We start from the raw sequence: 14,194 nt of genomic DNA, 5'->3' as shown, positions 1-14,194 counted from the left end.
CTTTCCTGAACAAGTCCTACTACTTTTCTCGTCTTCTGCTCTGGCTCTGCTGATATCTCTCCTGCTCTGCTCCCTGTGCAGCAGAAAGGATGCCTGGCTGCAGCAAATGGGAACTCGGCTTAGGGAGAAGTTTGAGGCTTTTCTCATCAACCAGTGCACCAAATGCTTTAATTTAGTAGGCCGTGGGACACAGGGAGCCATTTAAAAGGGAAACAACAAAATGGCCACACTGTACTTGCCATTCCACAACACCTTGTAACAACTCATAAAAGAAATACTGAATTACTGCAAAACTTCTGCACGTGGAATTGAGGTCTCTCCAGCACCCAACCAGCAACAGCCCAAGCTTGCCCCAGAGCCCCGTGTGCTGCTTGCTTATCCCCACCTCACACCCTGCAGCCCACACAAGCACCGTCCGTGTCATCCTACTTATTTGCTAAATAACACCCTCCCACAAAGCTGCTCACAAACGACTCATTTCTCCTTTCACGGTGTCTCTGTGCAGTGCCAAGGGTACAAACACGAGCCATGTGCTGGATGCTGCCAAACTTCTCACTGAAGGGAGAGGGCAGGCTGGGAGGTGAGCAAGGAGGGCCATGGTGTAAACAGGCAAGTCATGGTTTGAAGGTGATCTTAAACCTATTTATTGTAGAATCAAAAACCTGAAAAACTTTAATGAGCACACACAAGGAGAACAGAGGTTCCCACCTCTTCTATGTATCTATCAGAGTTTGACACGAGCAAAAGCACAATAGGAGAGGGATTCTCATAGAAGATTCACTGCTCCTAGGGACATACCAAATTCTGGGAAGAATCCATCATTCAAGCACTAGAGAGTGGGAATGGTTTTGCATCCAGCATTCAACACAGAGCCAGAGAATCCACTAATGGTTACTGCCGCCAACACGAACGCTCTCTTCTCTCCTTGAACTTTCCCAATCTGTGTTCTCTCAACCTCCACAGCCATTTCAGATCCCATATTTTCATCTCCTTCCAGTTCTTCACTCATCCTTTGCAGACAGCTTCAACGTGAAGTTAATTCTCTTTACGCTCAGCTTCTCCCTGGTTCCTGCCTCCCCAAGGTACTAATTACAATACAGTTTATTAGCCAGGCACATAACATTTAGACTCTAATTTTGCCCTGCTTTAAAGGAAGCTAGACACCACTGAGACAGTCCACTGCAGTCAGTAACAGGGAAGGATATTTTTCAAAAGCACTTTAGCGGCTTTGGAACAAGACTCCCATTTTCAAAGAGACACTTGGAGTAAGTCACTTCTGTCAATGACAGGATGGCTCAGAAAACATCCTTGAAAATAACACCCTCAGGCTCTTTTAAAATCCATCACTTACCAAAGAGAGAGTAAAGCAGCCCCAAGTAGTCTTTTCCAGTGAAGCCTCAAACAGCAAAAGGCTAAATGTTTCAGCCCTGACATTTCAGGCAGGTGTGAAAGAAACAGGCTTAACATTCAACAACAGGGCTGCATCATCACAGGTAGGACAGCACAAAATTACCACCCCATTAATTAATTTAGTTCAGCCTATTATGATAACTGCTAGAGACCTGGTTCAGGGCTCAAGCCTGGGGACATCCTTCACCCCAGTTACCATCACTGGAGCAGCTCAGTGCCCTACACCACAAGAAGACCATGGAACCTGACAATAACACAACCAGCACATTTGCCGATTGAGAGAGAAAGCCCAAAGGAGGCCTGGAGATGTCCATGACAAAGCCAGGAAATGAGCCCTGGTCTGCACCTTCACCACAAAATATAAATAGTAGTTGTTCCTCAGCCAACAAGCGGTACCCCATGGGCTAAGCTGTCCTCTCCCAAGTCTGCCACATGTCACACTGTCCAAATGTGAATAAATCCAAATTTATCTGGGCACAAATATTAGTCTTGACTGATAAAGGGAGTCAGTTTGGACATGACAGGTCTGGAAAGCCACCTGCAAAGTAAGAACTTGGCTTGAAAACATTATCCACATGTGGCAGGAATGTTCCTCTGTTCCTGCCAAGATGCAACCATCAACAGAATCTACCTCACCAGTACTGGTTCAGAGGAATCCTCTCAACCTCTGCTGTTCATCATTTAATCTCTCATTGCTTGAACAGTGGGGGTGAGGTGGTGATCAGGGAAATACACAGTGACAGGACCCTTGGAAATGCTCCATGAGTCTAATATTTTGGGACACTGTCTGGATACCAAGAGTTCTGAAAACAATCAGGATGCTGAAAATCAAATTGAAGGCGTCTGAATCTACGCACTATGCACTACGGGGGGCAAACAAAGAAACCAAATGTTATTTTAGTTTCATCTGCACTTCCAGTGTAGCGAAGTTCTGTGCACCTCTTAAAGATCCCATTCCTTGAAGGCTCAGTGTGATGCCTAACAGAAATCTATAAAGACTCGATCAACAGCAACTTGAGTACAAGCATTGGAGTAACCAGACACACTCCATTTGTGTCAAAAGGCCTGGTTAGCTAAACCAGAAGACCACACTTTGCCTCAAGCTATTTGCTGAATGTTTTTGTCTGCTTTGACCAAGCGCTCCCCCAAACTGTAATGCAAACTCAGAGCAGTTTGAACATGGAGATGCAGAAGTATTGAGCTGGAAACATTGTAAGAGACTCTGGAAAAAAACTTCCATGCACAAGACCATACAACCTTAAACCAAATCCCAGAGAAAACTCTGCATCCAGATTTACCTCCCAGTTGTTACCCTGCTAACCAATTGTTCACTGGATACCTGCCCACAGATACCAAAGATGCAGTCTATTAATTAGGAGTATCTGAAACACTTAGACAACAAGGGACTCTGAGCACTGTTCAGGGATAGACTTCAAAAGTTTGCAATCTGAAAACACACAGAACAGATTCTAGAGGCTGCATCCAGTATTTCCCAAGAGTCATTATATACAACTACAGTAATTCATTAGGGATCTATTGAAATAAGGAGGCAAAATAAAAATTCTGGCAAATAGCTTGTCCAGAATTGAATTAAGCTGAATAATTCAAACCAATAAATGCCATCTTAAATCAGGGAGGCTACACCACAAGGCCCAAATGCTTCCACAAGAAACATCAAGAATAAATTTGAAACTTCTGCCTTCTTGCTATGAAAGAACAAGAACTGAGATTAAGAGCCACAGAGTATCCTTGATGCATCCTAATCCATGGAAAACACTGAACTTCTGTACAGGGCCAGCATCTGAGAAAGCTTGTGCAGTTGTGCCAAATGACACAGCAAAGCCACAAAACCGTGCCTCTAGCACATGGCTTGCTAGTGTGGCTTAACTTCAATAGCCATCAAATAACTCCCAAGCTGATTTTGGAATCCATTCATTCACACAGTGATTTGTCAATGCAGAAGCGGCCTCAATTAAGCAAATCAGCTCATGGAAGTGAACAGTTTATCCAGTTCCATGGAATACTTGAATACTTTTCAGCTCTCAAGCTCTCTGAAGCTGGTAGGTTTGAATCCCAAAGACTGCGGGAAAGCTTTTCAGTAACCCTAAGCAGCTCCCTTGAGCTACATTTTTTTAGTAGTATTAAATATCACAGACTATAGAAAGAGAACTAACAAAACCCCAAACCCAACCTAGACTAGCATCTAGGTTGCATTGTGACCCAAGGGCTCAAGCAGCCCTGTGGTTTTGGTATCACATTTGGATATCAAAAATAGAAACTTGTGTTCCAAGCACTCCTCTCTGGACCAAAGGCAGGTTCCTGCAGGAACACAGCTGAGCTCAGTGGGCATTCCCTGCACTGAGCACCTTGGATGAGACCATCTCCAGGATCACCCAAACAGCCATCGCTGCCCTTCACAAACAAGCACCCCTAGACAAGGCATCCCTTCAGCTGAAGCTCCTGTCCCTCAGCCAGCAGCTGCACTGACTTCAGACATAAGGACCTGCATTATAACTAGCCATAGGCAGCAGGAAACAAAGTGTGCATCTCATGCAGAGGCTGAAAGGCCCATTGTAATTAACCACTCTCAGCCCTGTACGCTGGACAAGACAAAAACAAAACCCACAGTTTTCCTTTGCTGGTAAGCCCTAAAAACACTGCCCACTCTTTCTCATAAAGGGCCTGTACATCCAACACATTCTCCATCACCGGCCAGAGCATTTGGCGTAGGCTATGGGAAGGTTAATAACCACAAAAATCCCATTTTACAGACAATGCCTGCAGGACAAAAAGAACATCACCATGTCACACAGACACACTTCTCCCTGGGCTGAACCCTGCTGCCCAGTGGGACACCACAAAAACCAGTGAGTGATCACCAAGTGCAGACAGGACCCAAGCACAGGGGAAACCATTTACCCAACAGCAGCCAATGTTTGTGCAAACATCAGAGCTCAAACATGGTTAATGGTTTACTTTAGCTCACAGCGAGGGTGGATGCTCTCCCAGCAGAGCACAGTGAGGATCTGCTAGAGACATATTCCCAGAGAGCCTAGGGGAAAAAAATAAAAAAAGGGATGGGATGAGGGGACATGGTGTTTTGATTTTTGGCTAAGTTTTAAACATCAAAATCTATTTTAATTGGCAATTAAAATTAATTTTCCCAGGTCAAGTCTGTTTTATCCCTGACAGTAATTGCTTTATCTCAACCCACAAGCTTTTTCACCTCATTTTCCACCACCAGTGTGTTGAGGAGGGAGTGAGAGAAAAGCAGGGTGGGAGATCTGGCTGCAGACCAAGGTTAACACACCACAGCATCTCACCAAGCAAGGTGGACACCCTTTAACAAGAAAAGAGTTAAAGCTTGAAGAATAACTTGGACAAAAGAGCTTTCCTAACTCACAACAATTACAGCTCTTCTTGCAGCTCAGTGAGATGATGAGAAGCAAGCTGCAGGATTGAAAAATTGAAACTGTTAAGTTTTTCCCCTTTAAAAATCAAACCTTAGTTATATACTATTATTTTTCTGTTGTTTCCAAATTCCTGAGCAAGAAAGGATCCATCCCTAAATTTGGCACCTCAATGCATCATCACACAACACTCAGACCACATCAGGATCAGAAGTGAGCATGTTTCCAGCAGATGAAACTCATTAGCAGGGCACAAGAAGCAGCAGGACACCACTGGGGGCATTCCCCTTTCATGTTTTTCAAAATAATTTTCTTTCAGTCAGTATTTAAGCTTCTCTCTTGGAAAGTTTTAAATGCTTGCCCTCTTCTCTCTTGGCATTTCTCAGTGTAGAACAGGCACACATGCACATACACCTCTGGTATTTTTCAGAGGTACAGGGACTTGCCCTGCTGCTGTCCCAAGTGAGGCACATCCCACTCCTCCTGCATCTCCCTTCAGAGACTCCTTTCAAGCCAAAGCCTGAGGTTTAGTCCACATTCCAGCACCAAAACACTCTCAAGCAAATCTCTGGTCTCCTGTTAATGATGTGCCAAACTATGTTCACATGGAGCTGAGAAGTGGAAAGAGGCAGCAACTATTTTATAGCCTCCTTTTCAGAAACAAAAACAAGAACTCCAGACAATCTTTCTGCAGCCCTTTCCTGGTAAAGTTTCACCAGAGAAAACAAATACCATTCATTCTTTAACAGGACAGGTTGCAAAACTATTAAGTTAACAAAAACTATTATGTTTTCTCACTCCCTGTAATTCCTTTGGAGAATCAAAGGGATGAAATAAATCTGAAACTACAGAAAACTCAGACCTCTGTCCTGCTGTGGCAAACAGGCCCACCACTGCTATCCTCTGGCCATGCTGTTTGAACATACACGTTCCAAGACTCCAGGAAACACAGTTACCTTTCACCTTAAACATGAATTCATAGAGTAATTCCTCTGTTTCAGGAATGCAGAGGGCACTACTACCTGCCACACTCCACTGTAAAGCAATTCGACATTGTTTCATGCAGTTCTGCAGGTATTAAAGCGTTAGCTATCACCTAAAACACACTCATTTCAAGGCTGTTTCTTCTATATTGACCCAAACTCAACGCTGATTTCAATTCAGCCAAAAGTCTTTCAGTGAGGGACTGAAAAAAACAACAACAAAAAAGTATGACACAAATATATCACTATTTGTCTTTGAAAATCAAAAGTGAAACATTTCTAAAGGTTTTTGTGTTCTTCCACACCCACACCACAAATCTCTTCTCAACAGCCAAGCTTTCTTTCAGTTTCTTTATGGCAGTCTGTAGTTGCCTTTAAAAAAAAAAAAAAAAAAAAATTGGATTCAGACACAAACATCAAAGCACCAAAAAACAAACCTGCCACATTTACTTCAGAAACTGGGTGAGTCATGAAAGCCTCAATACAACTGAATTATCCAGGTTCTGCCATTTGATGGATCACCAGAAAACTAAATTTTAAGTCTTTTTTTCACTTTCAGTAAACTAAGGAATTATTAATTATACCAGTGAACAGCATGGTAAGTATTTCAAAAGGACACTTAAATATTAAAAATAAGCCAATTCCAGCAATCCTTGCCCAGGAAACAGATGTAGCCTGGAATAACAACTCCTGTGCTCCCACACCAGCCCTCACAGTCACTTATCTAAGAGCCACTGTGCCTGCAAACATGCAGAAATCATCCAAGTGAGAGCTGCAGACACCAAGAGGGTGTTAAAAAACTACAGGGAAATCAGCTGGCTCCTTGGTGAGGTTTTGAAAGGCTACTATGAAGGGAGAGGCAACAGAGGAGAAAAGCAGAAACCAAGGCAAATTCCTTTCCTTCTTGAAAAATAACAATGATGATAAACATCCAAACAAACCAGAAATAAATATTTTGCTTTTACACTGCAGTCATCTAAAATAACTGACTGTGTTCAGGCACTGCTGCAACAGCAGCTCAGTAAAAGAGCTTCAACTTGAATCCAGTGGGCACTGTGCAATCGCAGGAGGGGGCTGCCTGCCTCACTTCTGCAAGGAATACTCAAGTGGAAAAATGCTGAAGCACATCAAATCCAGAATAAGGCTGGGAAAAAAAAAAAAAAAGTTGCTAACTGGAGAGCTTAGAATATCTGATTTTAGTTCTGAGGTGCTTCCTTGTTTGCTGAGTGAGAAGAGGCAGATCCAGACCTGTGCTCTAAGTCTTTGCCTCTGTATGATGACAGCTGCATGCCTGCTTAACATCTGGGACAAAGGAGCATTCCTTTTCCCCATTCTCTCAAACAGCTTGGATTCAGGGACCACCACTCTGAATATTACAGAATGCCTTCCACAACAGGGCAGAGCCCTCCCAGCTCTGAGACACTCCAGGAGCTTCCTCAACAGCCTGCAATCACTATTGATCCCATTGACAGTGCACGGAGCAGGGCAGAGTGAAATCTCTACTCACTGGAGCAGCCACCACTATTTGCTTTGCACTGCAAAGAGACAGAGTGCCTAGTGGTTGTTCCAAGGTGACCTGGAGACAGGACTCTTGGGGTTCTAGTCCTGGTTTTGCTGCAGAGTTATAATGAAGCCTTGTAAATCAAAATCAGTGGCCCAATTTTCTGTGCAATAGGAAAAATTAAGCCTTCCAAACTTCATTGGAGCACTTAAAGGAGTTACTGCACGAAATACTACCACGTTTATTTAAACTGCTTTGGATGATGCTTAAAATACAGCACTTGTAGTTTCATCTGCTGTTGATCAGGAGACAAAGCTACACTAATTCATCCAAGGTGCAACCTCACCCACTAAATACCTAGCCATTGTTTGATCTTCCTGTGAAGGAATAGCAGGAGACCAAGGAGTCTACAAGTAAGGATTATAACACACAGAGGACAAATTCTTCTTGCTGAATTGCAGAATAACCCTTCTGAAGCAATAAATTTACATCGCTGTAGCAGGACAGAAGTTGGCTTTTGGTCCTTTACAATATCCTGAAAGTGAGGGAAAAGAAAGCCCATGCAAACCTGATAGACACCCCTTTCTGGGAAACAGTGAGTATCTGCTCTGCCTTACAGAGAAGGGGAGGGACCACAGTTCCACTGAGCTCTCTCTGGGACAGGGGCTACCTGACCACTAAAAGACTCACACTGCATGAAGCCCAAATGGCACAGCCCTTCAGACCTGTGCATTCTCTGCTCTAATTCAAGATCCCTTTAAAACTTCAGCTGCAGGAATACTGCAGGCCATTAAACCTGTCACACAGGCACCCTGCAAGAGCTAGAGGGATTGTGGAAGGGAAGGCTGGCCAGAAGAAATGAGACATTAGTTTTACGACAGACCATAACATTTCTAACTGTTCTTTCTTTCAAGGCTTACAAACATCACTTGGCCCTTACAGAGAAATGGAAGAACTGCCAAACTTTCTGCTAAAAATTAATAAAACCACTAAAATCAATTAGTCTACATTTAGACATCAAGTGCATTTTGCCTTTAAATGCATTTAAGCAAGAAGACAGGAGATTGTAAGTTACAAATTGCACATAACACGATGTAAGAGATAAGCATGTTACCTCTACACTGTTTCATCCATTAGTGCAGATAAAAAAAACCTCTTTCTCCTAATCAACACATATATGCCAGTTACAAGTTTTCTTGGTAAAAAAACCCACACTTAGATTGGAATTTGTTTCTATAACTTAAACAATGTTTTTACGTTAATGTGTCCATGCCACACTCCCGATGCACACCCCACAGGAGCCTGAAAATATCAGAACCCAGAGCTGGATTCAGCTCCTGCTCCACCCTGCAGTCAGAGACCCCCTCAAAAAATATCAAAAGGCTTCTTCAAGAAGAAATATGAATGTAGTCAAGAAATCTAGTTTAGAATAACTTTCTGTGCAACTCAGCTGCAGAACAGACAATATTCTCTAATGGGAAAGGCACACTAGAAACAACTTACCAGAAATAACATTGCCAGCAAAGATATATTAAGGGAAAATGAACGGTAAGCAATAACCAGCCAATGCTTGGCAATATTCATCCCCACTAAAACGTTTATTTTCACTCCGTGGGTTTCTTCCCCTTTAACTGCCCCAGTGACAAATAAATTATGAACATTACAGCTAATTTATTACTAAGCACAGCAGAGGATGGAGGAAAAAAAAAAAGACAGCAGTATTTTCAAGCTGATTCTTATTCTAGGAAAATACTTTATTAAAAACAATAATAAATTAAAAAGGAAAAACTGCTCTTGTAGTTAAGTCTGCCTATGCCTAAGCAATTCAGGCTCTACTGCTGCCAACCAATCAAATGCTTTATCAATAGCTTTAGAAACAAAATCAAGCTCTTAATCTCTGCCTCAGTATCCCTACCTGTGACACTTCTCCCACACCATCCATTGATATTGTAAATACACAGAGGCAAATTCTATCGTGCAGCACCAAGGACAAGAGAAAGCTCTGAGGCATTGCAGTATTCCAAAAAACTGACTTTAGTGACATCCTCCATGCAGATCTTGCCAGATTTCAAGGAGGGTTTGATCAGGTCTGTCCCACAGAACGCAGAATTGTATTTCTTATATTTAACATGAGAGAGGAATGGGGTGCATAGCAAAACAACTTAAAAAATCCAAGAACCAGATTCTGCTGTTAACTCCTCATTACCCAGCTGTTCATCACACAGGCTCCCTATTTCTTTTTGTTCCACCAGGAACCCTTTAGTGATTAACTTCTGTATTTATCTTTGATGCTTATCTTTTCCCAGAAGATGGAATTTCAAGATTTTCATTGGCATCTCAAACCTCGGCAGCAATAAAACCAGAACAGAAGGAGCCTGTCTCAGAGAGCACATACACACACGCACTCTCACCAGGAATCACACAGCACTAATTTTACTGCAGGCACTTAGTTCAGAGAGTTTCTGCAGGCTGGAGTCGAACACTGCTGCATGGGCAAAGCTCTCCCCAGGAAGTTAAGCATGGCTCAAAAGTTTTCATTCAGCAAAACAAGAAACAATTTGGCATTCATTCCCACGCAAACACCAATGCACCCTCCTTGGGAGGGACCAATTATTTTCCTTTCCATCCCATGCTCAGGCCAGTCATCCTCTATCACTTGATAAAACACATGAATAGCTGCATTCAAAGCTGTAGCAAACAGAGACAGCTCAGTAAAGCTCTGTAAAAACAGCTCCCCAGAGCACACCACAGAACTGGTTCCCAACGCGCTTCCCATATGCATGCCCTTTATCTAAGGAAGCCCATGACTTAGGCAGATGTTGGATGCTTGCAACTAGGTCAGTCTGAACCAGAGTGAGTCGAGGCTAAAGGCTAGGGAGAGAAATTAAACTGCACTCCTGCTCCACAAACTGTGGCTGTCAAACCGAGAGCTCTTTGCCTTCTGCTCAAGTAATGATTTCACCACTGGCTAGGCAAAAGATTTGACTGGCAAGGTGATGAAATGCCTCAGCGACAAACTGTCAGGAGCACTTGGAACGTTATTACCAGTAAAAACATTCCAAAATATAGTGCACGTAGGAATTCATGGGGAGGGAGGTAGACAGGCAGGAAAGTGCTGCCAAGGTATGTGAATCAGCCTTATCGAAATCCTCATCGCTGCACGGCTGGCATGACTGATCACACTGCTGCATCCACCCGAGAGGCACAAGGCTCCAGCTGGAGAACACAGGCTCCAGCCCTTCCCTCCTGGTGCCATCTGCACCAGTCACCCTCAGCTCTTTAATCCACTGCCCAGCGCTGCAGGAGAGCAACTGCAGGTGGAAATCAGCTGGGCTTTTAAAAGTTGCTGAGAAAATCCTGAGTAACTTCTGCAGCAGGAATGCCTGCAGACTACAAGCAGCATTTTTCCCCACTGCCACTGCAGTTGCTGGGAAATTCAAGTTTCCAAAAAGCACGCAGGAGTAATTAGATGAAGCCAAATAAATGTGTACACAAAACCTTACACGAATATGCAAATAATAGGGTGTATTCAGCAGCCCCAGAAATTAAAGCAGCAGCGCAGGCTTGTATTTGCATAAACTATGCAGGATATGGCACCAAGTAATTTTGGAACATGTGCATTTTGCAAACAGCAAGCATAATAATAGACAAATATTTTGGAACGTGACATTGATCAAATACTCCCTAAAAACTTCACATGAAGAACCTCAGAGACACTGCACTATTTAAACACAGACAGCTACTGCTGGCATCCTGGGGTATTTTCACTGCTGAGTTCTGTGGGAAAAGAATTGGACTTTATATAGATTTTTATCAGCATTTATTATTTATAAAACCCTGTTGGCAAGCACAATGTTTTATGAACAAATAAAAGTGAATGATCCATGCTTAAAAACCACATAATGAATGAATGTATACTTTGTACATATGCGTGGTACATTCAAACGGTTGCTGCAAGTCTATTGCACAGTGAACATGGAAAAGGGGAGGCTTTTTACATCTCTAAAAATAACAATAGCCACTTCTAAATGTAATGACATGAAAGCCAAGCCCAATCCAAACTGAGCCCTTCAATCAACTCCTGAGAAGCCAAGCCCCTGCCTTGTATTCTTAACAAGCTGAGTTCCTCATGGTCTCCCTGTGCGAGGCAAAATCTGAGGAAACCAACTTGTCACCGTATAAGGCAAAAAAAAAGGTTTCTCTTCCTGAGTTACAAATAACTAGGGAAAGTCACACATGTGGCCAAGGAAAGCAGAAGCATGAATACAGAACTCCCTCACTGCTCACAGGCTAAAATTAGTAGTTTATTCAACTTCCTAGAACTATACACTGTGCCTGTCCTATGCAGCATCTCCCTATTTGTCTGTGGTTCTGTTTGCTCTCCACTTTGTCTCGCCTGCTAATTTGTCCCTTGGGGAGCAGCCCAGCAGCCAGCCCCACTCATCCCAGAGGGCTGAACAAATGAATATCCACTTGCAATTACACCAGGGCCAACTCTGCAGTGCCTCCAGTGATTCCACCCCATGGCAGCACCTGAGAACAGCACTCGGCCCCCCCGGGACACTCGGTAAAAGGATTAAGTCCTCCATGCTTTCCACCAGGCATCATTGCTGCTCCTGCTCTCACCCCTCCCCTGCAGCACCTGTAAGCACAGCGCTGGGCAGATCTGCTTTGAGCACAGATTCACCCTCCAATGGCAATTCCACATTTGCATCTGTTCATTGTATGAAGAGCTTCGTGGCATTTGCAATGACGGCAGATAAATTATACAGGGAACAGAGGAACACTTGCCCAGTGCAGCTGGGCCACTGCTTATGCATGCTGGGGATTGTTTTGAGTTTAGTTTGCTTTTTTTTCCTTTCCCTCCACTGCCCAGTTGTCTGTTACTGCCTGTGGATCCTGCTGGCCATGGGGGACACTGTCCTGCTGCTTGGGACATAGACCTGGAGAAAAGCAGAGACAGCAGCACCTCAGCTGAGTTCACTTCACCCCTTAGAGGAGAGAGGACTGGGAATCACAGTGCTCAATTCCAGACAGAGGGACTGGGGTGTGTGAAACACTCCAAAGGAGCAGCGATGCTACTCCGGTACAAAGCACGCCCCAGGAGCCAGGGAAAACAAGGAAAGAAACGCTAAAACTGGTGAGGAGTGAGCAATGCAAAGGAGTTTGAGGAAAATGCCACTCTAGGGACTAATGGTGCTGATCCTACGCTCAAACACCCCACGGAGCAGGCTGATACACAGTCCTCCAGCAGATCCATACATCCCTGGCACACCGGTGCCCACCGGGTGACATCACCCGTGGGCTCTTCCTTGGATATTACTCTGAGGAAGGATTATCCTACACTCATTCACACTGACAGCTCATTTTGCAAGCAGCTCATCGGAAACAATATATTTACTTACTAAGGTGTTACTCACATAAAAAAAGGCATGTTCCTGTCAGGCTCCTACAAATTAAGTTATATCCACATATATTCACCTAGAGTACAGAACTGCTGAATTTCTCTCATCAGATGAGATGCAGTTTCCTTTGGAATTACAACTGTGCTTCAAACTAAACTTCTGTTTTATTATATGGAGATGAATTCTGATTTCCATTTCACATTAACAGGGAATACTAACCACGGTTTAGTCACATACCTTGAAAAATTATAGATCACGTTCGGTACAAATTTGCATAAGTAGTTTCAGCATGTCAGAGAAGCAATGCTAAATACTGAATACAAGTACCAAACGCAGAGCTCTTACATTTACTGTAGAATATATTACGTGTATGGCCTCAAAAAGCCTCAGATTACCAACACATTTCTTTTCCATGGAAACTATAATTCTCAAATCCAGCAAGCTATTTTGAGAAATTTAAATCAACTATACACTTACATCTGCTGGAAGCAGAACATTTCCACAGGCTGCACACTTCAAGGCACAAGCACAGCCGTATGGACACCTTCCCAACTCTTCTACTACACTTCTGCCTGTGACACCGCATCTCACTATGCAGATTGAGTGCTAAAGTCTCATTCGGACTGTTCCGTAGCCAACAGCGGGACTTTGGGGGCTGCTGCGCTTTGCGCCGCTGCATCACTTAAGAGGATGAGGGAACAGCGGTAACGCGGGAGGCACGAAATAAATGCCTCACTGGCTTCTGCCGGTGTTTATTCAGTGTGAAGCGGACAGGCTGGCGCTGGAGCCGAGTGCCCGGCCAGCGCTGAGGGGTGAGACCCGCGTTGGTGGTGCCGGCCCGCCCCGGGCGCTCGGGAGTCCCGCGGAGCGGCACAACTCGGGCGGGCAGCGGGTGGGTGACCCCTGGGCACTGCTGAGTCATTTCAGCCGCCCAACGCCGGGGCTGCCCTGACCCCCCTCTCTCCCCGGGCTGGGGGTCTGCCCGCAGAGCCGCCCCGGCTCCGGGGAAACTTCCCCTGCAGCCCGCCCCGCCCCGCTCAGCCCCGGCCGCACTCACCAGGTAGGCTCCCACCGTGCCCTGGGCCAGCATCAGGGCGCACTCGGACACCAGGAAGAGCTGGATGCTGGAGAAGCAGGAGACCTTCCTCCGCCGCCTGCGCTGGCGCGGCGCGCCGGCCCCCGGGAGCTCGCTGCTGCCGCTGCCGCTGCCTCCGCCGCCGCCCGCCGAGCCCCGCTTCCCCGGCATCCTCCGGCACCGCCGCTCCGGGATGGCGGGCCCCGCGGCTGCTCCCTCCGCGCCTTCCTCCTCCTCCTCCTCCTCCTCCTCCTCCTCCGCCGCCTCCTCCTCCTCCTCCTCGGGGTGCCAATCACAGCGGCAACCCGCGGCTGCCTCTCCGCCCGCGGGCTGCTGCCATGGCCAGCTCGCCGCCGCCTCCGCCGCCGCCTCCTCCTCGCTTCTCCCCTCCCCTCCCCTCGCCCGGCCGC

At 45.3% G+C, this 14,194-nt stretch overlaps 1 protein-coding gene across 1 annotated transcript in view; it reads right to left on the bottom strand.

The window, feature by feature from the left end:
- Window positions 1–13,955, bottom strand: part of SLCO3A1 (solute carrier organic anion transporter family member 3A1) — a gene marked incomplete at its 5' end in the record, with an annotated part of 137,139 nt that extends 123,184 nt beyond the window's left edge. The window contains one exon of the mRNA XM_083870982.1: window positions 13,767–13,955. Coding sequence (XP_083727108.1) covers window positions 13,767–13,955 — 189 coding nt within the window. The remainder of the gene's footprint in view (window positions 1–13,766) is intronic.
- Window positions 13,956–14,194: the final 239 nt, after the last annotated feature.

This window comes from Zosterops lateralis (assembly GCF_965231275.1).
Source record: "Zosterops lateralis genome assembly, chromosome: 13".
NCBI classification, from domain to species: domain Eukaryota; kingdom Metazoa; phylum Chordata; class Aves; order Passeriformes; family Zosteropidae; genus Zosterops; species Zosterops lateralis.
The sequence above is the reverse complement of the archived record's forward strand: the minus strand, read 5'-3'. Positions and strand labels throughout refer to the sequence as shown.